The sequence below is a fragment of the Toxotes jaculatrix genome, chromosome 4, assembly GCF_017976425.1.
Source record: "Toxotes jaculatrix isolate fToxJac2 chromosome 4, fToxJac2.pri, whole genome shotgun sequence".
Taxonomy (NCBI): Eukaryota; Metazoa; Chordata; class Actinopteri; family Toxotidae; genus Toxotes; species Toxotes jaculatrix.
This window is the reverse complement of record NC_054397.1, coordinates 21,895,814-21,922,692: the sequence shown is the minus strand read 5'-3', so window position 1 is coordinate 21,922,692 and position 26,879 is coordinate 21,895,814. Positions and strand designations below refer to the sequence as shown.

Here is a 26,879-nt window from a genome sequence, read left to right as displayed (position 1 = left end):
ATGTAGTTAATCTCCCTCCACTGTTTTGCTTATTATTTGGATTTGTTTGGATGTATATTTCAAGTTCACAGTGTAAAGTAGATGTAATTTTAAGTATTTTTAACTAATAATTGAACATTATAATTTGCCACATTATTATATCAAAACAAAGTTTTCATATAATATGTCTGGAGGCTTATTTTGTGTGTCAGTCACATCCCTGGTTGCATGCAACAAAATGTGGCCCATTCATTACCAATGAATACTTTTTTCATTACAGTTTTGTTTTTTATTTAAATGTGTATATAAATGGCTGCCTTAAAAAGGCATGGATTCAAGTATGACTATAGATTCAAATAAATTTTATTTATCCAGCATGATGTAAGGAACAAGACAGTACATTGACAGTAAATGGTCAGTGAAAAATGAACAAGCTTGTTATAAAAAGTATAAATATAATACAATCCTCAGAATTTTAAGGACACTTAATACATTTTATCATTTGACATAAATAAACTATAGGGTTTTCTCTTAGAATATATTGTCTAAACCAGTAAGACAAAAACAGTAAATGCCTCTTCTCTTTGAAAAGTTCATTGGGTTCTTTCTTTGAATTGAGAGTAAAGGTCAACGTGGACTATATACAGTCTGTCATGTCAGCACCAAAAGAACAATACTGATTTTTTTTCCTTCTCTGCATATGTGTGTATGGCCTGAGTTTGTGTGGTGGAGGCAGAGAGACAATCACACAGAGATTTATCACCATTGTTTTGAAGAGGCATTCTCCTCATTCATGGTGGTTTTCACTACCGGCGTCAGGTTAAATCTGACCAGCAAGGTCTCTGTTGAATTTTTTTTATATGTTTACTTTGACAGAAATAAACAACAGCCACAACATAGTTGGACAGTTGCTAATGTTCTGGCTCGCTTCAATGTTTTCCTCTTTTTCTCTGACATATAAAAACTCCAAATTGGCTGCTTCGAGCGCAGATTTTGAAGGCTGCGAAAACCTCACTTCCCCTGCGTTTGCCAGGGTGAACCTTTTCAAGGTTAGTGTGTCAGACTATTTCCTGTCCCAGTTTCTGGGACAAGAAGGCAAAATAGATTTATATCAATTTACAATTACAAAAATGCCTCTTTCCTGGTATACAAGGCTAAAAAAAGTATGCGTAAACATCATCATTTAAGCCTGAGAGAACATCAAAAAATATATCATGTGCTTTATAAACACTTACAAAAACTACAAAAATAATATAGCTCCCAATCAAAAAGAGAATGAAAATCCTTAAGATTTGTTGTACTCTTAAATTCCAGCCTTTGGCTTAATTCTGTCATGGAACAAACTACTCTATATACAATATTTATAGCTTGGAGACTCTCAACAACAAACCATTGTAGCTTTCTTTTGAATGTTCAAGATCTGAGGTTAACAATGTCTTATCCTGACTTAGGACAGCATGTCTTTGTGTGTGTTCAAAACCAACAAATACTGTAGGGACTGCGTCAGCAGCTGCTTTTGAGATTCATCAACAATGCCCTCGTGGAGAGGCGTTCTGAGCTGCCATAAATCTTGGAATGGCCCGATTCAACATGTGTTGGAGAGCCACACAAATAAGGTGCCACATCTGTACACCAGATCATCAGCTTCATGGTACGAGGCCCAACGAAGACCTAGACCAGTCCAGCCTCCCGGCACATTCGGTAGAACTGTCCCCGTTGTGCAATGAGGTTGGCTGGAGAGTCCATCTCAGAAATGTGGCCTCTGTCCATTACGATCACTCTGCGAAAAAAAAAAAGAGATCCAGTATGTTTTAAATTGTTGATTGTGTTGTGGATTGTGAGGCAGCAACTTAGCAGTAATTTAAATGAATCAATATAAAAAAATAAAACTATAACAAATTCCCTGTTAAAGGTTCCCAACGACCAAAGTTATGCCTTTCCATGGCTTATTTTGTCTGAACAGCAGTAAAAAAAGTCTAAAGATCTTGAGGCTACAGTGACAGGAAACACATAACACCAAATTTTAGCATTTTTACTTGATAAATGGATTGTTGACATTGATCAGTTTTATGTCATTCGACATTAAACACTTAATTGAGAATGTCATGGATTGTAACATACCTAGTATAGTCCATGATAGTGTTAAGGCGGTGAGCGATGGTCAAGACAGTGCAGTCTTCAAACTGTGTGCGGATAGTGGACTGGATGAGTGTGTCCGTCTCCAGGTCAACAGCAGCTGTCGCCTCATCCAAAACCAGGATCTTGGTTTTCCTCAGCAAGGCTCTGGCCAGGCACACTAGCTGGCGCTGGCCCAGACTATACAGACAAAGGAGAGTTGGAGAGGGATGAGTGGGATCCCATATGAGAACTGTTTGCATCCTGGAGCTTTGTGTAGATATCTTTATAACAATTTATTGGTTACTGACAAGGCAAAACAATGGCTAGTGTTTTATCTGCACTGCAACGTGTCATATCTATGCACTCGTGTACCTGAGGTTTTCTCCTCCCTCTGAGCATTCGTGGTTAAGTTTGTCAGGCAGATTGGAGACAAAGTTTTTGAGGTGAGCGAGCTCTAGCGAACTCCACACCTCTTCATCGGTGTAGGTGTCAAAGGGGTCAAGGTTCATCCGGAGGGAGCCTGAGAACAGCACAGGGTCCTGGGAGAGAGGACAACAGCTGTTACTCAACACTGAACTGCCCAGATCGGTAACAGCACTGTTAAAATTTAGAGTGGCTTACTTCTGGACTGGATTGAAACTATTACAAACAGTTTATGTGATGAAAGCCAGCGCTCGGTTTCTGTTGTTACAACTGTCATACCTGAGGAATGATAGTAATGCGTGATCTGAGGTCATGGAGTCCGATGTCCTCGATGTTGACTCCGTCTATAAAGATCTTTCCCTTTGCTGCCTCTAAGATCCTGAAGATTCCCAGGGCAAGGGAGGACTTCCCCGCTCCTGTTCGACCCACAATTCCAACCTATCAAAAGAGGTTTTTAAGTCAGAATTTATCTCTGACATAATGCTGTAATTTAAGCATTTTAAGTGATCCAGGATTAAGACGGGCGAAGGCTGCAAACAAATATTTGTATCACACAAAATGACTCACCTTCTCTCTTTCATGAATATGCAAGGTAATGCCTTTCAGAGCCAACTCAAGGCCTTTACGGTACTGCAGCCCATAGTCCTGAAACTCTATGGTGCCTCTCTGGGGCCAGGCCAGGGGCAAGGAGCTGCCTTCTATACTCCAACTGGCCTGAATGAGACAATAACAAAGGAAGAGTAGAGATAAAAAAATAAGCCCTCCTCCTGTGCAGTGCTGGCTTTAGTGTCCTGCGTAGTGATTTTTTTTGTGTGTGTGTGTGGTGGGAACACTGACCTCTTTCGCAGTGTCAGCATACTCATTGACTCTCTCCACAGAAACAATGTTGTTTTCTACATCAGTCCAGGATCTCACAATCCAGCTCAAGATTCCAGTCACCTGCAACGTCCAAGGCAATGAGGTTTCATTTTATTTCCTGTGCTGAAAATGCCTTTGCTGAATGAGCAAAGCAGTGCCGCTATATTTCACTTTCTCCAGTTTCACCTCTAATTGCCACATGCAGCATGCAACTGGAGCAAATTCCCACAATGCTGTGTGGTGTATGAACATGACTGTGGCTTTTGTTAATACTGGGTTAATAACTGGGTTCTGGGACACCTCCAGTAGTACTACTGTGTAACTGAGTGTGGAGGCAGAGCTTCTTACCTGGAGGGAGTGTGACACAGCCAGACCAACGATGCCCGGGCTCAGTGTGCTTTTTCCCATCACAGAGAGAATGGCAGCAGCTAAGACCACACCATTACCGACAAACTCCAGATTGACTGCCAGCCACCTGTGGATGTAACAAGTTCAAAAAATGTGTCATTACTAAATCCAGAAGTAGCTTTGTTTAACCATGTAGCATGAAGCAGTCATTGGTAACTCTTGATGCTACGAATCATGACCATCCCCCACGAACTGTCAACTCAGCAAATGAATGTATAAATTAAGTTAAAGGACTATAATTATCACACATCATCTCACCGGGTGGCCACAAATCGAGGGAAGTAGGACGTCTGATTGAAGTCGACCCTCTTGTTGGCCTGCACAATGAACCTGGACTGCTCCCCGAAGGCCCGGATTACGCTGGCGCCCTGCACCGTCTCGTTGAAGTGGGTGTAGATGGGGGAGCGGCTCACAGCTTCCAGCCTGCGCAGCTGACAGGATGTGGCGACGTAGAAGCTCTGTAGCCCACAGTGGAAAAGTAAAACACCAGTTTTAATGAGTGAAACCAAGAGGGAGTGCCCAGGGCTTTCCCATAATTCATAGTGAATGTGTGAAACATCTATGTCAGCAGGTGGGGAACAAAATACAACTGAACGGCAAAATCAGCAGGGTTGGTTTTGGAGCTCAGAGCTTTCCAATAATATACAGTAATGGAGTCCAGGTCTTGCTAAGCCACCTTGAAAATAATGCTCTCAAAGAAAACATTAAGATCAAAGTCATCAGTGGTAATTTTAAATGCCGGGGTGAGGGGGTGTACCTGGACAAAGGCGTAAAGGAAAGCGAGAGGCAGGATGATCACGGCTGCAAAAGGTGTCGCCATCAGCACAATGATGCAGACCTCCATGAGTTTAAAGACGTAGCTCAGCATCATTTTCAAACCATCAGGCACCATGCAGTCGATGGCATCAATCTCTTTGGCAAAGCGGTTGAGTAGGTTGCCACTGGGCGTGCACTCAAAGAAAGACATTGGAGAGCGCAGCACGTTGACCAGCAGGTCCATGTGCAAGTGGCGAGAGGCGATGATGCCGCAGATGGAGATGGCAACCGTTGTACCAAAGATAGCGATACCTGAGCAGAGAGGAGAGATGTTTGATCAAACCAGAGTCAAACCAGTGTGAAGTGTTCAAGATCTGTGATGTTTGTCCAAAAGGACTTGGACTCGCACGATGACTTAAAATCAACTAACTGACCTTGAACAAAACCCAGAGCGCCAAACACAGTCAGTTTCAGGTCGGTATCAATCTGAGTGCCATTAACAATGGGGTCATCAGCCCACATGCTGAGCCAGTAGTTGTAGGCCAGTGAGGCGCCCTGCTGAAAGGCGTACAGGAAGACGATGGGAATGATGATGGCCAAGCCGATGGTCTTGAAATACTTCTTGTACATCTCCAACCTCACCTGTTATAGAAAAACACAAAAAATACCAGTCACTCTCGAGGAATTAGAAACCTTATCTATGTATCAACAATTTCTTTTTTTTTTTCATTAAACCTACAGTAAACGATTTCATTGGCAGCTGGGTACAATGGAAACAAGCTGTAAACACAACACTGATATTACTGAACAATATTATCATTCATTTGATGTCACATTTCTGGTCGCCTGATGAATAGAAGTTTAAAATGCCTTCTTGTTTTAGCTCTGTTTTGGTCTCCACCAGCTTCTGAGTGAAAAACCTTGCCCTTCAGTTGCTAAATGCTCCTCTGGGTTCACCAGCTATATTCTAGCTGTGTCTGTTTGCTGTCTGGTGCTGAGCAGGTAGTGTAGAGTGGATTATTAGAGCTATTTCACTAAAAACAACACTATGAAAGCAGTAAGAGTGAGACCAAAACATTAAAGCTGCATCTTGGAAAACCACAATAATGAGCTAAGGGAGGATATGAAGCACTGTAGAGTTAAGGGGAACTATAGACTTGGATGATAATTCTCTGTGGGGGCATGACAAGCAAGAAGTCATTTGATCCATTTGTTAATATGAAAATACTGATTATAGCTGCTTTAAAAAGTTAAATGTGTAAATGATTTTGGAGCAAAAAGAGGTGCACCTCTGATACCTTTTTACACATAATTAAAGGTGAAGTCATTTTCATACTTACCCTTCCAGTGCGGGCCTTGTCAACCACAGTCAGCTTGCCCAAGTCCTCTGGTACCTGTTCCTGGTCTGTTTCAGACACAGGCTCCATATTCTGCAGGTTGGTATTTGTGGTGTCCCCCCTGAAGAATATGGAGAGGCCAAAGGTCAGTTCCATAAAAAAGATGCTTGGGATGCCACGCGTCTTTATGGCAGTTTACACATTTGTTTACATACCCAATGAGCTGTTCCTGCGAGAGGTCTCTGGAGAACGGCATGAAGTCGACCATGCTGAGACGAGCATTGGACCTCCTGGAACCAGCTACAAGAAAAGAATATGTTCAGAACTCTCAAGTTTATTTTTTTACAAAATCTTTTATATCAGTTAACAAAATAAATTTTATTAACTAATGTAACAAAGGTGTCATAAACAGAACCGTGTCTTTTGAATGCACTGCTGAAATGTCTCCTCACCTCTCTGTATGGCGCTCTCTTTTCGCTCTGTGCTGGCAAAGGTGTGGATGAAGTCAGCAAAGGCACCGTGGCGACTGAGGAGCTCCTGGTAGGAGCCGCTCTCTGTGATTTCTCCATCTACCAGGACGAGGATGAGGTCAGCCTGCGGCAGGAAGCTCATCCCATGGGTCACCAGGATGCGGGTCTGTATAGCAAGCCACACAAGTCAGAAAAATAGGATGTAAGCACAATCCAACACTAAATTGATGCTTTCTAAAAAACAAAATTGTCAGCAAAGTGGTGGTTTCCATATTATGGTAACAATAGCACAGGTCACATGCTTGTAAGTGGTTTAGGTGTCATCTGAATTGAAGAGGCTAAATTGCACTTTGAAGGTTTTGTTACGTGCATTACCTTGTCTCTAAGGACTCCTTTAGGTCCAATGACTTTGTCAAAGATGTGCTGACCCACATGCGCATCAACAGCAGACAGCGGATCATCCAGCAGGTATACATCAGCCTTCCTGTAGACAGCCCTGGCCAAGCTCACCCTCTGCTTCTGCCCACCTGACAAGTTCAGTCCCTGCATCAACAATATTGTTAGAAAATCTTAGACATGACTGATTTGAAGACAAGAAAGAATTTATAATAATTTATTTTAAACGTGCAAAAAATTTCCATACCTTCTCTCCAATTTCTGTAGCATCTCCAGCAGGAAGGATGTCCAGGTCGGGCACCAGTGCACAGGCTTCCAGCACACGGTGGTACCATGTTTTCAGCTTCTCACGGCCAAATAAGATGTTGTCTTGGACTGTGGCGTTCTGGATCCAGGCCTGCTGGGGCACATATGCCACAGAGCCCTGTGAAGACAGATGTCAAAAGAGACTGTCAATATTTATTCAATTTAACCCTCAAACTACAAATAGATCTTCCATGTGTAACACAAGTTCAGTACCTTGACAGTGACTTGACCACTTCTTTTCTCTGTTTCACCGAGCATGGCAGACATCAAAGAGGACTTTCCACTGCCCACATGCCCCACTACAGCAACAAGGGACCCTCGTGGCACGCGGACGTTGATCCTGTCAATGAAGAAGTGAATTATCCGGTCTGTCTTGATTTAATTGTACATTTAGTTTTTTTTTTTCAGTTCTTTTTTTAAATACCTACCTTTTAAGACAAGGAGGTCCCTCTGCAGACCAGCTGAAGGTGCCGTTTTCTATCACCACGTCTTCTCCATCTAAACAAGAAAGAAAGACTGAGTGAAATGAACAAAACCTGCAATAAACACCGAAGACAGGACATGTTCTTTCGACTTGAACGACAAACAAACTTTCAAAACAAAATTCCCCCTTGAAGTTACTTGTCAGAGTGCAGTCTGGGCATAATTACAAGTGAATTTACTTAATCATACAAATTACTGAGTTGTTGCTTTTTCACGAGCTGTCTTAGGAAGTGTTGACAGATTACAGACAGAAGAGTGCAGTACTTTTTTTTTAAATTTCTCTATGAATCATATGTCTGAATTCATGCTGTGATTTACATTCAACCACTAAATGGGAACATCCTATAATTATCATGTCTACCAGTCAGGCCGGGACCCAGGAAGTGACAGTGCACATGATCCATACAAGGCTGTGGTTCTCCACAGATATAAACAACAAAATCTTCTTGGGTGCTTTTATTGATTATGACAGCCTATGATTTTAGCCAGTATGGGAACCAAATACTGGAAATTAAACACTGCAGTGTAGTAGTTTATTCATTCAGTGTAACAGTTTATACATGGGTGGGGCTCCTACCAGAACTCAATGGTGTCTTTGACACATTGTCCACTTTCAGTTCTTCTGAGCACAGGTACTTTCCCAGACGTCTCAGTGAAACCACAGCCTGAAACGGAGTCAGTGGTTAGTCAACTGACCTATATCCATCATATGGGACCATGAAAATATTCCTTGACCAGGCACCTTGGATGGAGAAAATATCTCAGAGCAATCATAAGCCTTAAAAATGAAATGCTACCTACCTGCATGGTTGTGCTTATTGCAAATGGCAGCTGACTGAGTGGGGTCTTCAGGATGTTGATCAGTGCCATTGAGACGAAAACCTTCTGTGCATCCAGGACGTTCCTGTCATCCAGCATCACGTAGACGCCAAACATGGCAAAGGCAATCTTAGGGGAAAGAAAAGCCTCTAAATGTTACCTTTACAGGCACTTTGTGTGATGCATGATCTTTAAAGCAACAATTTAAAGGATAAGGCTGGCATCTTTTAAATTTTTGCAATTGTCAATATATCCCGTAAAAAGACCAAAACCAACAACAAAGCATTAATCTGTCTCTCGGTACTCTCTGACTTCCCCGCCCTGTCTGTGGCACTCAGCCCTGAACCCATTTGTTGCTACTGAGGACATAAATCTTTAAGACAGTCTTTCTTTTGCTGCACCAGAGGCCACATATATCTCAACAGCTATTGGATAGATTAAAATAAAATTTGATACAGACATTTGTGGTGCACAGAGGATGAATTCTAATGACTTTGGTGACCCCTTCACTCATCCCTCTAACACCAACATCAGGTTGGCATGTGATTTTGAATGACATGTCTCGACAGCTGCTGGGTGGATTGCCATGACATTTGGTACAAATACTTCTGTCCCCTAAGGATGAATGCCAAAACTTTGGTTACCCCTGACTTTTAATCTAGCACCATTATGAGGTCAACATTTTACTTTCAGCCTCACCTTTAATCGGTGTTTAGTGCTAATCAGCACATTAGCATGCTAATGTTAGCATTTAGCTTAGCATAGCTGTATAGGCTTGGACAACAACAACTACGAGTCTGCACTTCGTAGGAGTAAATGGTGTCAGGCTCTGGGTACATGTACCTGTTAGTTTGTGTACTTGTTTTTTTCATGGTATTTCTTGACTGCAAGAATAATATATCAACAGGCTCCTCCTTTGAGTCAACTTTGGAATTAGTCTCTTTTGTTTGTCGCTGTAGTTTAGTGCTCTTACCAGGAAAGAAGAGGAGTTGAAGGATGCAATGGATATGGAATAAAGGATTTGAGACTTTTTCAGGGCCTTGAGCTCCTTTTCTCTGTATCCCAAAACCTGCTCCATGAAGGCCTTCTCCCAGGCATAATACTTCAAGATCTTTATTCCATTCAGGATCTCGTTCATCAGCTTGATGCGTCCATCCATGAACTTCATTTGGACCTCCTGTTGACCAGACAGAATGTTGCTTTTTTTTTTTCTTTTTTCTTCCCCCAACATTTTATTATTAAAAAATAAACTATTCCAAGCTGAAACTAGGGCACAGTGGGAAGACAATTACCAGACCAAAGCTAATACATACATTTGTGAACATCGGTTTGTCTGCTCTTGTTACAGCTGTAGTAGTTTTCCTGAACATCACAGAACTTGTTTAATTCGGTAAGAATTTATTGCTTGTTACATTTTAGTGATTTTTATGACAAGGAAACAACAAAGGGCCAGGAATGCGGTCACTGCACTGAAACCTAAGTTCGATTAAATTGGCATCCAAATTTATAGAACCGTCTGTTGTTTTTCCAAAGAAATGAAAAATTATGTCTTCCTACTGCCCACCCTTTCCTGTCATTGTTTTTCAAACGCGTTATATGGGGCAGACATCAAAAGGACAAGAGAGAATGCACCATCCAGGCCAAACACCCACACGGCTCTTCAGCCACTATCTAAACCAGCTGTGGCATCCCTGACCCAACATGCCAGATGTCAGGGCTACTGGAGTGAAAGTGTGAAGGATTCCTGTAACAGCTTTTACCTGCAGCTTGCTTCTTTTCTTTGCAATGAATCCGTTGAGTGGAAAAATGAGGATGACAGTGGCAATTCCTGCCAAAGCTGATGGGCCAAGATGCTAAATAAAAAGAAAGGATAAAACTGTGTCAAGGCCTTTTCAGTTAAGTCGCACTTGTGCATGAATGGGAGGCATTGTGAACATTTCAACATACCTGCCAGAGGAAGAAGAGACAAAGAGCAATCTCAATAGGAGCCAGCCAGACAGCGTTGAAATACACCACAAAGTCCATGAGCTTCTGAGTGTCTGCTGAAACCAGATTCACAATCTCGCCCACAGTGCAAGTCCTTCTGGCAGCGCTGTTTATCACCAAAGACTGGATTGACAACAAAAGAGACAAAGACATTTAGCCCTCAGTGCTTTGTGTACAATATAATTTTACACGCTCATAAAGATTTCAGACGATCATTCATCTTAGGTAAAAGCTGTTAATCACACGTTGTGTACTGTTTTCCAGTCTGGAAGCAAAGAAGGCTTTTGTTTTTGCCATTTAAGACGTAATTTATGTCGTGTCTAGAGGTTAGTGGCTACATGTCCGTGGACACAGATTTACCCACCTTCCTGTAAACCAAGCCCATAACAGCTGTCTTCACTCTCATTCCCACTGTGAAGCAAGTGTACATGTACTGATGGTTGAAGAGGGACTGAAGGCAAGAGAGCAGGAACATCAGAGTGGCATAGAAGTAGCCCTTCCACAGCGGAGCGTCTTCGTCTCTCATGAAACCCAGGAGTAGGCTGTGGTGAAAGAGAAGTAGAACATTAATATGGGATTATCAGTGAAAAAAAAATTCATGTGTTCATTTTTTGATTTGACCCTTCAGTGCACTTAGGGGTCATGACTACACTGTATCAAAACCCTCCATCCTGGACACAGCTTTTCCTCCTGTCAACACAGTTTCTTACTGTGTTTTTTCATTCAATCTGGTATTATTTGACTTTCATTGTGTGCCTTAAACCAGCGGCCTTGAGCTCTGCTGTGGCTGTTGGCTGACTGGTCCACACAAAGTAGCTCGGGTTGCACAACAGTGCTCAGCCTGTGGCCGGGCTGCCCTCACACTTGGCCAGCGGCTCCCTTATTGTGGTCCGATTGCATTTCTGCCATTTAGAGCCTCCTCTCCCTCTCTGCCTGCCCTCCATGCTGGAGCACAGAGGGCTGTGGTCTCGTCTACTTTTCTTGCTCACAGCTCCACGACCATAATTAACACTTCCACTGATTCTGTGCAGTGCATCAACAACAACATTCCAGTCTGGCTAGTGGGATGGTGTGGCGGGTGGTGGGTCAGCCATGACCTGTTTTCACTGCTGCCAGCTTCTGTTGTTGTTTGGTTGTCAATGTAACAAATCAAAATAGAACAATGAAGGTGATATCTGTGGAGTTGCTTACACAGCAATATCTATTTATCTATCTGGACTGTGGTATGTTTGTTTTCCCACAATCTTCTTTAAATTATCATACCGGGAAAATATAATCTCTTTCACTTAAATCTCAAAATTGAATTGGACAGTTTCACCTCAAAAAAACACAATAAAATCTTTTTTTGCTGTCCATCCAGGTAATTTCAGTCTGAGCTGAGGTTTGGAAATATTGGCTGCAGCATTCCTTAATACAGCTTGCTCAAAGCCATTTGGTTTGTGGGACTCCGAGCACTGAAAAAGTTATACGTGAAAAACTCAACAACAACATTTCTTTCCAAATATAATGACACACTTACTTGAAATAGTAACTTTCTCATAAGCAGTTGTATTGAGAACTTCTTGCTATCAAAGGACAACGTCCTGATTTCTATCTTTATGCTAACTATTCACACCTGTTGATTATCTTTGAACCAGAATTTTTTTTTTTTTTTTTTTTTTTGGAGCTTTCAGCTCCACAAACCCAAACGAGCCTTATGAGACCGGACTGTGATACAGCTGATATTTCCAAACATTGGAAAGTCACACCACAGCTGCTTATTGTACTCATATTGAGAATAGATTTAGGCTTGAGTGCATTTTCTCTTCATGTCCTACCTGAGCACTTGGGGGATGGCGAACATGAAGGCATCGTGGAATATGATGCACAGGGTACCGGTTAGGAAGTATGGACCGAACTTGCGGGCCAGGGTCCTGAGCAAGAAGAAGCCAGAGCTCTGCTCCTTCTGTAGCTTCCTGAGGAGCTGAGCCTGGTCTGGCAGCCTGCTTCCCAGTGCCACACCCGACGCCAAGGCCTTCTCCTGCCTGCCAGAGGGAGCAAATGCACATAGTTACAGACGAGACATCTGTGTCAGAGATGCCCCTACATGGTCCTGACGCCTTTCAAGTCTTTAATGTAAAACAGACTGTAAAGAAAAAAAAAGGTTGTTATTCGTGCCATCACTGATGGGCTCAAGAATTCACCAGCAGCAGTAAAAGGCATTATTCAATGACATAATTATTGGACAGATCTTCAAAGCACTGGATCATGTTAACAAGCCTTGAAAACGACACAGAGCTCTTGTCTTGACATTATAGTACTGTATGTCCACGAGCGACTATTTTGGACCTATTTTTGGCCCTGAATGTCTCTGGTGATGAGACGTCCCAAATTTCAGTTTACCGCAATCATGGCCAAGTCATGCTCTGCTTGGATCATTAATTCAGCCAGCACCATGTTGACATTTGACCACATTGCAATAAAATGGAATTGATTCTTTGGCTGTTAAACCATGACAATAGTGAGAGCTCTATAGTGGATCACAGGCCTGTGTCAAAATAACAAGCCATATGAGCCAGAGGAAACATGAAAGACAACATGTGAGTGTCCTGCACATGTCTTTTCCCTGCAAAGATTGGTCTTCTGCTGCACACTCATGTTACAAATCCTGGCCTTCAAATGAAATGATGCTCCTGGGAAATGTAGGATCCGGTGTTTTTGGAACTTGATCTACACAAGGGACTCAAGTCAGGGTCTAAATCGCTTTGGTACGCCTTTAAACCGTGAGACATCCATTATCAATAATTCTCACTTTTGAAGTTTGGCACATTCTGCTGTCCAGTCCTGTTGAAGTTCAGAGATGATCTTGTGTGACGTGTCCTCCTCCCTCAGGGTCCACAGATCCTCTGCTGCCAGTGGGGTGCGATAACCTTTCACAACAAGCCTGAGGAGGGAGCGCAGAGATGATTCACACACATAATCGTCAACAAAACACACATATTATTGTAAACAAGCACAAACTGTTGCTGTAATGAGTCAGCCAAAGCCTAAAAATGAGGGGGTTTCGAAGAACCATCTTACCCAGTGAACCACCAGAAGAGAATCTTTGACAGGAAAGAGGCATCTTTCACGGGACAGGGATTCTGCAACAGATTAAAGACCAGACTCACTGTTGTTTTCGCAGTAAATCTCTTACCACTTAAAGACTTTCGAGAAAATACACAGCTTCACCGAGGCCGTAGGTTGATGGTTGAATGCTGCACTTGTGAGGGGTGTGTTTAAGAATGCTAATGTGTGTAAACAACACTGTACAGTCAGGTGGTCCATTGTGGGGAGAAGAGGCCATGACCTCCCACAGGATAGAATAAATAGAGTTCAGTGTTAGTGCATGGTGAAGATGACGTTTTGAGGTCTAGAGCAGACAGAGTGGAAATGTGTCATCACAAAATGCCCAACAAGTGGATACACATACAGACAGACGCACACACGCAGATGCATAGCAAATTTGTCCTCTCACGCATACTTTATGGCATCCCTCCACCCTGCCACCCCCTCACCGTGGTGTTTGCTCTTTTCATTACAAGCACTCTTTGCTCTTCATCCCCTCACTTCCTCTCTTCCTGTGAGTAACTCTAACCAGAGCATAGGGCAGAGAGGAGGAGGAGGAGGAGGTGGAGGAAGAAGAGAACACAGCAAGGAGCAACCAATGGGTGTGTCCACCACGCCAGACTGCGGCTTTTTGCGCCCTCAGCCTCCTCATCCCCAGCCAACAGTTTGTAAGGGACTTTTCCAGCTATTTTGTTTATCACCGGGGAAATATTACATCACACATCTGTTTGATTGATTGTCAGCTCATTTTCATTCACCTGTCATCTGTCCTGCAACAGCTTGGTATTTTTAGCTTGAAAAGATTTTTGCCAGGCTCATGTTTGATGGGAAAGTGAGATCTATATTAGATAATGGCTTTGCTGTTGTGTGGTCACGGACTCCAAGCAGCGGTCATGATGTTATCCAATGCTGAAGTGAGTGAGTCGTGCTGATGGTATGCAGGAGAACAATGTCAAACACACACATGCACTCATTCACACTCCCCTCACAGGAAGCCAAAGTGGTGAAATGAGAGTGAGAAAGGAAGGAGGGAGGGAGGTGAATCACATCATTTCCTCCAAAAGGGAAAAGTGTCTTCACAAAAAAAAAAAAAAAAAAACCACAAGACAGCTGCTCAGGCATTTTCTGTCCTGGGTATTGGACCGGAGTGGACGTTTTTGACGGAAGTGGGATACATTCTCTTCTGCCTACCTTTTCCAAGACGGTTTTTCCCACTGGAGGCTGGTCAGCAAAACAGCACAGGAAGAGCTGGGCCAGTTGGATTGTGAAGTAGGAGAAGAAGGCGAGATATCGTACAATGTCAGAGGCAATACCCTGTGGAATAAATAAGAAAAGAGACTGAGGAGGCTGCTATTGGGCTGGAAAATGCCAGAATCTTTGAGTTAGAGTTTCTTGAGTTTAAATGCTTTAAGCTATTCCAGACAAGTTTCATAAGTTTGTTTTTTATTTTAAACCAAGGCCACTATTAATTTGCTTCATGGGCAAGTACATGCCACAGAAAAATAATTATATTTACATCAAAACATAAGGTTTTCAACAGGATTAAAATGTGCTTTGTTTTGGTTTTGTTTTTTTCTCTTTCAACATTACTTAACAAATCACACAATATCCTGTGGTTTGCTTCATCCATTTATCTTCACTGTGGCTTTGTGTGCAGTTTCACAACAGCACTAGATTCAATATATGGCTTTTCCCACGCTTACACATTGTATAGCAGAGGATATGGTTTTTACACCAAGATCAGAGACACAATAAAGAGTATTTTGGACCTTTAAGCTAAATCGGGGTGAAAACCGAAAGTCTTTAATGGTGTACTTTATATAAATGAAGCAACAGTTAAAGCTGCTTCTCAGTCACGCTAAGAGGCCGTATCTGTAAATAGGAAGATTGTGGTTTTTTAAACCAGCACCCTAACTTTCATTCAAGGCAACAGCTGCGATATTAACTACTCAGAGACTTTTGTGAAATCTAGGACTGGCATGTTATTCTTGACATACAGAAATTGTGGGTTCTGGCAGAGGCATTGTTTACCACTGGGTCAACGCCACTGCCACAGACAATCTGTTGTTCAGCATGGGTGTGCAGTGCCCAGAAAGGAGATATGAAGGGGCCAAATGGATCCGGCCACACAGTGAAAAACAGGGTCAGGATGGTCGGAGAGTGGGTGGGAAAAATGTAGGTCAAGTAACTAAGAATGGCCAAAGATCCACAAACATGAACTCTGTCAACTTGAGCCATCAACACTGCAGTGAGTTAAATACTTATTTATAAAAACAATGGGGTCCAAATGTCTGAAACCACGTTATTTAGAAACTGTATGAGCATAATATGTAAGTGTGAGTTGACTGAAGAAACTGAGGAAAAGTTAAGCTATTTTATAAAACTGACACTCGTTGGGATAAGTGGGGAAAGGATAAAACAGGAAATAAATGTGGAAAGTTTTTACATCTCAGACCATAGTTAGATAAACAAAAGTTGAACCATACTAGCCAAGAAATCAAAATATTTACAATGGATCTATTACTTAACTATTTAATACCTTTGTTTTTGGAAGGAGAATTCTAACTGCATGGATATTAATGGAATACTTTGGCATTTTAGAAAATACGAATTTGATTTGTTGCAAAGGGTTTGATGAGAAGAATGATACCACATAAACTAGCACCAGCAGGTTAGCTTAGCTTAGCAGCAACAGGAAGCTGGTAGACAGCTAGCCTAGAAAGGTTCTGCCTTCCAGCACCTTGAAAGCTCACACATTATACATACATTATACGCTGTTTGTTTATTTCGTACAAAAAACTGACAGATTGATGGCCTGCGCAAAAAGACAGACACTTAACCCTGTGTAAAACCACAGAATGCTGTTTTTCTTTTTCTTGCTTCTTTGCTTTTATTTTTGTACGGATTAAAAAAACAACTTATAACGTGGTAATTAGTGAGCTTTAGAGGAGGATGGAAGTTGATTTTGGAGGATCGCTGTTTCCTCCTGTTTCCAGTCTTTGTGCTAAGTTAGCATAACTTACAGTTACAATGCAGACAAGAGAGTGTTATCAATCTCCTCATCTAACGCTTGGCAAGAAAACAAATAAGCAATATAAAATTATTCTTTTAACAACAGTTACATCACTAACCCCTGATGCATTGTCAGCTACCTCTTCCTATGTTTTATAGGTTTTAGGGTTCAGGAAGCAGTTCTTGCTCCATCCCCCTAAACTTGTTCATCTTTTTTAGTTGACTTTGGCTGTATCATCTGGCAATCTGACACTGCAGCATACAGTGTAATCTCTGTCCTTAAAAATGGATCTACCTGATATATAATGGTTTTATTAGCTCTCGTGAGTTACAGTTTTTGTAAGAGAAGATGTGGCTGAATGATATTAAGAGCTGTAAAGTGACAGATGAACAAAATCTGGGAATATGAATGTGGTTCTTTGAGACACTGATATATGATATGGAAGAAAAATATATGGGTGGTCACGAGTGTATCCTATGGGCACGTGTGGTTGTATGAAATGAAAACAGCTGTGTCTAAATTCTAAATGGCCTTGCATTATGTGTGGATGCATAGATTTCCATCTGGCTGTGTTTACAGCCGTGTAGGCCCATAAACACAGCACTGACGTTCCTCTGGTCTGACCCTGGGCTGCCGTGTCTCACCAGCATTTATCCCAGGGCCATCATTACTCTCCCCCAAGCAGTGTGGGAATGTCACACTGAGAACGATAAAACAGAAATATGGATGTGTGTGTGTTTGTGTGTTTTTATAGAAATGCAAATGTGACTGCCCCATGGCTGTGTGCGCTTAAATAGAAACTTACCCCATACAACAATGATTGCAGTGTCTGACAGGAGACACAGGAAGAAAAGGAAAACTTAAACACACACAGGCTTGACCAGAATTGGCAGTGTCATCCTCCAACACTTGGTTAACTTTAGGTTACCTTGGTTAAAACTGGGGGATGAAATAGAAACTCTTTGCTGACACAGGGTATATCTCAAGCTGTGCTGCTGGAGTCTTGTGTCTAGACTATGGGTAGGAGTGGACCTGATTAGATATCTCTGCACACGTTGTTTTGACACTGCAGGTTCAATGAGTTCAAACCTGACAAACACACCCCCTTTGTCTGTAACTTATACCTGACTTACAGTATAGAGAGTATTGTGGGGACTTTTTTATGATTGGAATATACAGCATCATGTGATAATGTTAAATGACTTTTGCATAGAGTTAATATTACATGACAATTAAAAGGCTAACTGCATACCTCATCCATGGCCAGCTGGATCTTAGCTCGTAGAGGCACCAGGGAACAGACGACAGCCAAGACCCAGAACAGGAAAAGGAACACAGAGGACCGACAGCCTCTTATTCTTTCCAGCTGGATGATACATAAGGCCAGGATCTAGATAGAAGACACAGAATTGAAGAATTCACGTGTGGTTCTTGCTGCACAGGAGAGAAAATAAATCTATCTTAGAGCCGGACAGCAGAGAGCCAAAACTTCAATCTGTGATGCCACGTTGATGAACAGCTTGGAACGACTCCACTGACAGAACCAAGGACAGAAAAACGTGATGTACAAATTGGCTTTAAACCAACTTCAGACTAAATCTTTTGTGGTGACTTTTTAGAAAATCTACCACTTCCAAAAACCAAGCTACCACTCAGCTACTCCACTTTAGGGAAATAAAGCACTAGGTCTTCTGTGTTAGTTTAGTTGCCAGTGTTACTGCCAATGTTTTCAACAGAGCACAGAGGATATAATCGGATTTAGGCTGATCTAATGCAGCCAATGTTGGTTTTGAGAAAGAACTTGGGTTTCTGGGATTCCCCTGGTCGCAGGCTCACATGTAATCTGGCCTATAAAAAATTAGTCATGTATGGTATGCCACACGCCCTACACACATTGCTCAATGTTACTCTATACTTTCCTTTAAAAAAAAGCAAAACTCTAAACTGCGATGTTTTCTCAAAAATAAGACCGATTCAGTGTTTGGACACGACTGTCTGTCCTCAGAGAAGTCATGCATCTGCCATTGAACCACTATAATTGGTTCCTCTCTGAGTTGTTGGCCAAGTGAGACGTCACTTTGTCATGCCAGCTCATCACCAAGTTGGGAAAAAGCGGGTTTAGGTTTCATAATGAGAACCACATTGGTTGCTTTGGGATGAGCCACAGCACTGTCCTGTTATAAACTATAGTGGTCTGGTAATTATATAAGTTTTTCCCATCAACAACCTGATGCACTGGATGAGGAGATGAGTGTACAGATTTCTGTATGGTGGCCAAGAGGGTGAACATCTTTACGTGTCCTGCCTGATATAAAAAAACATCCATGGTTCTTGTTTATTTGTTGCAGAGATGATTTAATTTGTTTGTCCATTCATTTTTCCTTCATACTGGATTCTTGCCAGTCCCTCAGAGGATGAATACAGATAGACAGCCACTTATAATCATACCTATGGGGAATTTAGAGTCTCCTGTCCACCTGACTTGAATGTCTTTGAGGTATTGGAGCCAAAAGTACACCTATAGAGGGGATGTGAACACAGGGAGAACATGCAAACTCCAAACTCATGATCATCTAGGAATTTTATGTGCTTTTTGTGCTGTAGGGGTGGAAATGTCCCGATTACATTTACTCCAGTTACTATTAGCTATGTTTACTTTTGTACTTTTCTTGGCTAGTTTTCGACACAAGTATCTTACTTTTGCTTAAACATTCATTAATATTATTTTTTCCAACTTGTGGATAGCCCAGTATTGACAAACTATCTTCTTATAAAGTTAATATAGGTGAACGTGATAGAAAACAGTTACATATTTATACATACAGTAGATGTGGAGGAGGATTTGCATTTGTTTGGGGATGTGTTCCTCCTGACCAAAACATGTGGCTCTTCAGCTACTAAATGCTCCACTGTGTTAACCAGCCAGTTGCACACTTTGTCTGCCATTTGGTGCTGGGCAGGCAGTGGACAGTGGGCTTATCTGAGCTCTTTCACTAAAAACAGCTGCCTGCTGCTGCAGCTGGAAACAAACTTGATGGGAGCAGTGGGACACAGATATTAAAGCTGCGTGCTGGAAAACCAAAACACTCATTTGATCCATTGTTAATATAAAAATATTGATCAGTGCAGCTTTAATATTTAAATTAAACAATAGCACTATATTTTGAGGAGGATATTTCAATATTCTTATCAACAAAAATTAGATTTTAGCTAATTATATATATTCCTATACTGCTGTTCACACTCTGGGGTGAGCTCTCAAGTATATACCAGTGTGTGTTTCCTATACTGGTTGTGATCTACTACATCCATAGATCTACAGTATGTCAGTCAGTAGTACCAAGGCCATAACAAGAACTTTGTGTTCCTGACGGCTTTAAGTTCTGAACTAATGAGGTTGAGGCTGCATCAGACTCAAACCAAATCTTTATGTAAGTGAGAAAAAATGTATAGCTGACCTTCAACATCTGAGGGCAAGATCCCTCCCATTCCTAGGCTTCCGCTCTGACTTGCCATAATGCTGCAAACCATCAGCCCATCTGTTTGTACAAGTCAGTGGGTGGAACTAAGTCCATCACACAGCCCCAAATCAAAACCCTACCTTATAATTACATGGGAAGTGTGCAGTACTGTGGATGGTTTAGGAGCTTTACGTCATAGTATGGCTGATTATAGTCAGTGTCATGTGTGCACTTTTCATCAATAGTGACCATGATTCGTTTGTGGGCTGACTGACTGGGGCTAAAGCGTTCCCATACATTAACTTGAGTTGAAGGGCAACAAAACAGGTTGGTCAGAGCAACAAGAGCACAGTGTTCCAGGCTTGCACTGGTAGTGGGTGGCTACAATCAACATCTAGAAAATGATATCCTTTAATAAAGATAGGTCTGACAAGTAGATTTAAAGTTTGGTGACAAGCTTGTAATATGATACAGTGGATGTTTGTTGTCTGGCCCCCTGGTGTGATAAACGATATCCTCAAAATAAACAACATTTTTTGAAATATATCGCTCAATACAAGAGACTTCTCAGTTTATTTTTAACCAAACACGTGCTGGTATTTACTCAGGAGTCTGAAAAGACCACAGGTGGGCAAGGCTGTCTGACTTGGAGAGACTGTGCTGTATACAGCTGAAGAGAGAGGAAGCTTTGTGAGTAAAGCTATATGCTATGTCTCTGTGGGCCAACTTTAGAGGCTCACAGGGCTGCAGCAACCCTCCCTATCTGGGCTCTGAGACCTTGTGCTGCATTGTAATTCTTATATCACTCCTGCTCAGGATAAACAGCATTTTAAACTTGTCATGCCACCCATGTTGTGAGCTGCACCCCTCTTCTGTTTGTGCCTACTCATCAGTTAAACATCATTTAAAATCTGCTGAAAATGAGTGGGATCAATGTCCTGAGAAACATTCAGGGCCATTTCCATCAACACGCCACTGAAAACATTTCTTTGATTGCACACCAGCTCTTATCTTCTATAAATAATGCTCTGTAGCCCACCGTACACGCCACCCTGATCCAGGTAGGGGGGCCATTATGGTTTGATTCAAGACGCTTGGAGGGAGAAAAGACAAACAACATTTGTAAAAATGAAAGATCTCAACCAGACAGTGTAAACCTGCTCTGGTCTTGTGCTCATATGGATCTAAGCATTTAAGCTGTTTGAGCCGTTTCTCCTGTGCACACAGTGGATTTTGGGTATATTTTGTTAATTCTAAACCTTTCCATTCTTATTCCAAGGTAAATTGGATGAATGTTTTTTTCCTTTGTCTTTTCTTCCGTTCTGTAGAAGCGTTGCAATTAAAGACGTCGCACCTTAAATACAGTTTTGGTCAGAACAATGGCGCTCAAAGAAGGAACTGGCGGCAAAACTTCCCATCCAACAGCATACCTGTTGTACCTATATAAAGGCTGAATCTTTCTGTGTAATTAGGGTAAACGTAGGCTACAATTGCAAGTCATCACCTTTGTATTTGGTGGTTTTGGAAGAGATTCACGTGAGCTTGATTTAACATCATGTGCATGATTAGTCAATGCACTTCCACCACTGAGCAGTGCAGCTGCGTTGACAACGTGATACAAGCTTGAGAATAGACAAGCGCTAACCATCACTGCTCACAGTTTATGGCTAATTGGCCTGTAATCTGTGATGTGGGGTAACTATATACTATATATTTTGGAAAAGAATAGATCATGCTGCATTTTAGCCTATAAAAACATCTGAAATATTATGGTCCTATGAAAAAGTGTTTCTTTATGACATATGATCTCTCACTGGCAAAGCACCTAGCAATCACATTTTCACTAAGGTCCACATCAAATAGTAAGTGATGTCATTGTAAGTGTATTCTGCACCCTGATGAGTGATGGTCAAATACAATCTGTGTTTTCAGCGTACTGTAATATTTGCATTGCCTGCAACACTATAAATCTTTCCCTGGTTATGCATCTTTGCGCCTCAGTGTCTGGCCAACATACTACACGTAAGCTATATATTCTTTCATGTGTCTGCACATTGACATGTGAGCCAGCGGCACACAGGCTGAAATATTCCCAAACCTTCTCTGTTACCCAGAACGCTGCAGGAGGAATGTCAAAATGTGCAATTTGGGCTGCAAATCAGTGACATGGCTCAATAGTTTAGGCTTTTTTTCTTACACACACCCTGAGATTTTAGTGACCTATTGGACAATTACATGACTCCAGTCCATTCACTGTGTATCATAATTAATAACCCTTTAAAAACTTTACCAGGGATGAAATGAGCACTGATAGCTTGCTTTTAACTAGAGACTTAGGGTTAAGTTTAGGGTAGCAACTCATTTAAGACACTGCCTTTTTTTACCCTCTTGCTGCTTAGCCATCCTTAATGTACTAAGTGTCATGTAATGTCAGGAGTGGGTCTTAGCTTTTACAGCTCAATAAAGCATGAAATTAAAAATTACTTGTGTCCAGTTTGGACAGATAAACATATGTACAAATACTAGTGCAAAGAACCACAGTATTTACCACAGTCATGCTGCGTATGATGGGGCTGAGTAAGAAGACCATGTGCTGTTGGATCTCCTGGCTCCTCTCCAGCAGGATATAGAAGAACTCCACAAAACCAAAGGAGGCCAGCAGGAAACCCAACACCTGAATAGGACAGGAAAGTAATAAGAGACTGACCCAAGAAACCTTCCGGATGTACTGTCACTTTTGTTTATAAATTGCTGTTGATATTAAGGACCTAGTTGAGGAAAAATAGCAGAGGCTTTTGGTTTTGTATCTGCTTTCAGTCATGTGGAAAAACCTTGAACAATACACTGTAGACTGGCCAAAGTCTGTGTGAAGTCTCACCATTTTGGCGGTGCAGAGGCAGGACATCTGAATTCGTCCGTGGTCATGGCAATAGAGATGAAGGCAGTAGAAAGGGGCCAGCAACCACAGATAGATACAAGGAACCCACACCAGTACTGTGTTCTGGAAACACTGGGTCAGGTCTGGGTTGGCTGTGTACCACGTGCGGTTCCAGTCCTACAACAGAGCAAAAATCAAAAGTCAAAAGTTCAGATAAAGAGAATATACTTAGAAGACACAAATTGAGGTCAGGCTGAGATTATATTCGTCATCTGACAGACAGAACTGGTGAGGGCCAGTTCCAGGGAATCCAGACTTGGTGCAGGTCCTACGTTTCATCCATCAAGGCAGCAGTGCATGAAACCACAGCAAGTTTACAGAAAATGTGTCTGTGCCTAATCCAGAGAGTGTGTGAGCTGGAAGAGGTCCTTTTTTTTTTTTTTTTTTTTTTACTAAAAAGCTGAGTTAGTTTTGGGAATTTTCTGACCGCGTCTCTGGCTTGTTTTCTAATTTGAGTCGGACAATGTAAGCTGTCAACATGTTAAACGATGAGGTCAAGATTATGCTAATAATGAAGCCTACAAACAATAAAAGCCCATGCAGATGAGGTGTGTTGGTTAAATGCTGCCAAATGTTTGAGATTATGCAACAGCAACAGCAGCACAAGGATATGTTGTCTGTCATTTAAAAAAAAAAATACAGGGAGCTAAGTGGCTTGTTGTTGTCTTGCTTCCCTTGTTTATCACCTCACTGGCCTAATGAGGGGCAGGGTGTCTGGCTGCGCTAACGAGGCTGCCCTGCGGAGTCACCACAGGAAGTGGTTTGAAGATTCTAGCACGGCGGAGCAGTCTGACCCTGCTGGTAGATTCCCAACTGGGATAAGGGAGAGTGGCCACAATTGGTGGCAGCAGCAGCAGGATCATTATGTAACAACTGTCTGCCCACAGCCCCACAGCGAGCCAACCATGGCAGGTGAGACGCACTTCACACAGAGAGATGCTGCTGCAGCTCGGGGCGGCATGTCTCATTACCATAACCGCCAAGTTTACCATCAATCGCTGCCACCTCTGGAGCCACAAGGGTCTGAATCATGGTTTGACTGTAAGCTACCTGTTTCAGTTCAAATCAAAACTAGTACCTACTTCACTACAAGTTAAAAAAAAGAAAGTAGTATTCACACATAAATCTTCATAATGTGGCTGTTCATGATTATGTAATAAACACACCATTTTGCACATACTGTATACTAGAGGTCTCTGTGAGCACCGATGTACCAAAATCTGTTTAAATGATAAATCTCTTGAGAAGCAGTGAGTGGGAGGCTGCTTTCACAGACCCTTCTGACTCCTGCGGTCAATGACAGGCCGATGAACAGGGCACTTTTATGTAAGAATTCCAACTTGTCAAACACACTCCAAGCTTTTTCTTCTGCATTTTGCTCAGTACTTATCCTGTTTCACACCCTTGCTTGAAGTGGTTGCAGTAAACTCGTAGATGCCAAAAGCTTGTGTGTTGCAAGGTGTCTATTTTTACCTGACAAACACAGAGATGTGAAAGTGGAGAAAAGAGACTTCCACTGTACAGCAAATCTGCTCAATGTCCCCTTTTTTTGCATCCTCTTCATCTAATAGACCCATCCAATGCCTAATAACCCCCTTGTAATGCACATCCTGCTAATAATGAGTTAAATAAATCGAATCTTCCACTGGGTTTTGAGCAAAACAGTTTTGAAAACAGCATTACGTACTTAATGTTAGCATGTGGTGTGTATGAACTAAGGACACTGTAATTTTAGAGAACATCACTCACTTTCCTGACAGTTTCACCAAGACTTTGACCTGTTGTTCAAATTACAGGATGGGTTGATTCAAGGTGAAAGAAACTAAATACACTGTCAGCTCCTGGACTGTGTATGCTCAGTTCAGTATTAAAGCCATATAAATTCCCAGCAATACCCCATGGCTGTGACTAATGAGCCAGCAATGACGCTTTTGCAAAAGTATGTAAAAGGTCGATCTCTACAGTTCATAACTGAAGGTACTTCGTAGCCAACATGAGCCACAAACATCTTTTATAACATCCTCATTGCCTCATAACCTCTGTAGCAGAGAACAATACATCTGTACTTTGAACCTTCATTGCAAAAGAGAGCTGCACAAGATGATACAGTTTACTTTCACTTTCTCAACAAAGTTTGATGGCAGTTGCTTTGAGGTTTTACAGAGACAGAAACAGCTGTAATGAGAAACAGAGGGAGAGAGGAAGAAGGTGGTTGTCGGGGATGGGGGTGGGTGGGGGGGGGGGGCGAGTTGGGACTGAGCACATCCAGTGATTTTGCCGTTCCAGCTGGATCGTAGCCATTCTTCTATTTTCAAGCAGGGACTCAGAATGTGGAGGTTTGCTAATATACAAGACTAATAAGCCTTTCTAACAACAGCAGCTCACTCAGTGTGACGCAACCCTGCTTCTCAGCATCTCATTATGTTGAATCACAGAGCAGAGAGAAGGTAAACTCAGCTCTGGCACGCAGCAAAGGTAAAGCCTCCCATTCAGACTCATTTTAGACTGGATTGCTAATGTACTCGCATATGTACATTCTGCAAACTGAGAAGGTCAGTGAGTTTCTTCCTGCATTGCTAAATGCTGCCAGCTAACATTTAGGTAGACCCATCCCCCTGTTCCTCTTCTAATTCTCAGAATAAAACATATGAATAAGACTTAGTAAGCAAAAGATTATAATTATATTATTGGGTTATGCACTTCAGTGTCCATAAAGAACAGTGAACGCTCATCATTCAGCCTCAGAAAGACAAAAACAGACTTTTACGTAATTATTTAGTAATTGATAGACATTACTTAGCATGTATCACATGAGCATGACATTTGCCACAGTAAAAATTATGACATAATGATATATTCATGATGAATCATGAACTGAACATGAAATGGCTTTACATGATCTGTTCTTGAGAGAAAGATGCACACTCAGTAAATAAATGTGATTTCAGGGTCAGTGAACACATCACAAACTCACCCACAAAGGGTCCAGGCCACTGAGTCTGCAAAAGGCATCCATCCACTCGCTTGCTCCTTTCTTCCTGATGCTCCACTTGTTGGAATCGAACAGCCCTGCTCCTCACGCTGGGTAGCACACACAACTTAGCACCAGCACCAGTGTGTGTCTGTGTGTGTTTGTGCGTGTCAGACAGAAGGGAGAAAAAGTACAAGTATGTGTGTCCTTATTAGACTTTTCCTCTCAAGCTAATGGTTGTATTTTTTGGGTTTAGCTGGATCCTGCTTCTCTGTCTGGGTGGCACGCTCTGTGTTTATTAGTGTGTGTGTGTGTTTGAGTGTGTCTGTGTGACTTTTCCTTCCCTTTAATAAAACATCTTCTCTCAATGAAACTCTGTTTCTGTCTGCCTCGCTGTTTGAACTGCTGCTACCCTGAGATCCTGTGTCTTTCTGACTCTCACTCCGTCTGCCTGCTGTTTATGAGTGTGTCTCCTTGTTGGGTGGGTGGAAATATTTCTCTCTCTCTCTCTCTCTCCCTCTCTCTCTCCCTCTCTCTCTCTCACTCACTCACTCACACCCCTCTCTTCTCTCCCACATCTGCTGGATTTCAATCAAAACACCACAGCTACTCCCCTCAATGGGATGACAGTCCCACACCCAGACACACTCCTCCCACTTTCACTCACTGCCCCTTACCTCCTTTCTCGTTCCCTCTTTTCCCCCCTCTCCCCACATCCCAAACCACCAGCCGTCTGACCACACAGTGTCTGTTTGTGCACAGACATACCTTTTAAACCGAGACTAGCAACACTAGGACACATGTCACAGTTTTAAGGTCTACACTTAACTCAAATCCAAGATATTAGTATCTGTAGTCACTGTTGTGAGGCTTCTATTTATATGTATCACCAGTGTGGTGCCGATATTAACATGTCAGCATGTATGTGCAGAAACACCTTTGAAACTGGACACTAAAACTAACTTATACTGAATGAGTGAAAAATTATAATTTCAGTCCCGACATATTATGTATAGTCTCCTGACAAGTTTTGTTGAGTGGAAAATGTACAGTCACTTCAATGGTACAAA

At 42.0% G+C, this 26,879-nt stretch overlaps 1 protein-coding gene across 3 annotated transcripts; it reads right to left on the bottom strand.

Annotated features, from left to right (window-relative positions):
- Positions 1-340: 340 nt before the first annotated feature.
- On the bottom strand, positions 341-26,245 carry abcc6a (ATP-binding cassette, sub-family C (CFTR/MRP), member 6a). Of its 3 annotated transcripts, XM_041035931.1 has the most exons (32): positions 25,813-26,245; positions 22,779-22,955; positions 22,449-22,574; positions 17,692-17,829; positions 17,245-17,268; positions 14,618-14,740; positions 13,400-13,461; positions 13,131-13,262; positions 12,157-12,363; positions 10,704-10,881; positions 10,301-10,462; positions 10,114-10,206; positions 9,327-9,530; positions 8,336-8,482; positions 8,112-8,199; positions 7,480-7,549; positions 7,265-7,391; positions 6,993-7,169; positions 6,725-6,892; positions 6,332-6,515; positions 6,095-6,179; positions 5,883-6,000; positions 4,977-5,184; positions 4,544-4,854; positions 4,045-4,244; positions 3,727-3,853; positions 3,358-3,459; positions 3,088-3,234; positions 2,800-2,958; positions 2,470-2,636; positions 2,101-2,295; positions 341-1,759 (listed from the first exon to the last, which is right to left on the bottom strand). In XM_041035931.1, the coding sequence occupies exons 1-32, from the start codon at positions 25,852-25,854 to the stop codon at positions 1,651-1,653; spliced, it is 4,557 nt and encodes a 1,518-aa protein (XP_040891865.1). In that variant the 5' UTR covers positions 25,855-26,245; the 3' UTR covers positions 341-1,650. The 3 variants fall into 3 exon arrangements, with proteins under 3 accessions (XP_040891865.1, XP_040891866.1, XP_040891867.1); XM_041035932.1 differs by lacking the exon at positions 17,245-17,268; XM_041035933.1 differs by lacking the exons at positions 4,544-4,854; positions 4,977-5,184.
- Between the last annotated feature and the right edge of the window lie 634 nt (positions 26,246-26,879).

Excerpts from the sequence above, each read along its gene's own strand:
- abcc6a (XM_041035931.1), bottom strand. The coding sequence starts at position 25,854 with ATGGATGCCTTTTGCAGACTCAGTGGCCTGGACCCTTTGTGG. Across the intron at positions 14,741-17,244 it reads TGCAATCATTGTTGTATGGG|GGTATTGCCTCTGACATTGT; the intron begins GTAAGTTTCTAT and ends TTTATTCCACAG. Across the intron at positions 3,854-4,044 it reads CCTCGATTTGTGGCCACCCG|GTGGCTGGCAGTCAATCTGG; the intron begins GTGAGATGATGT and ends TTACATCCACAG.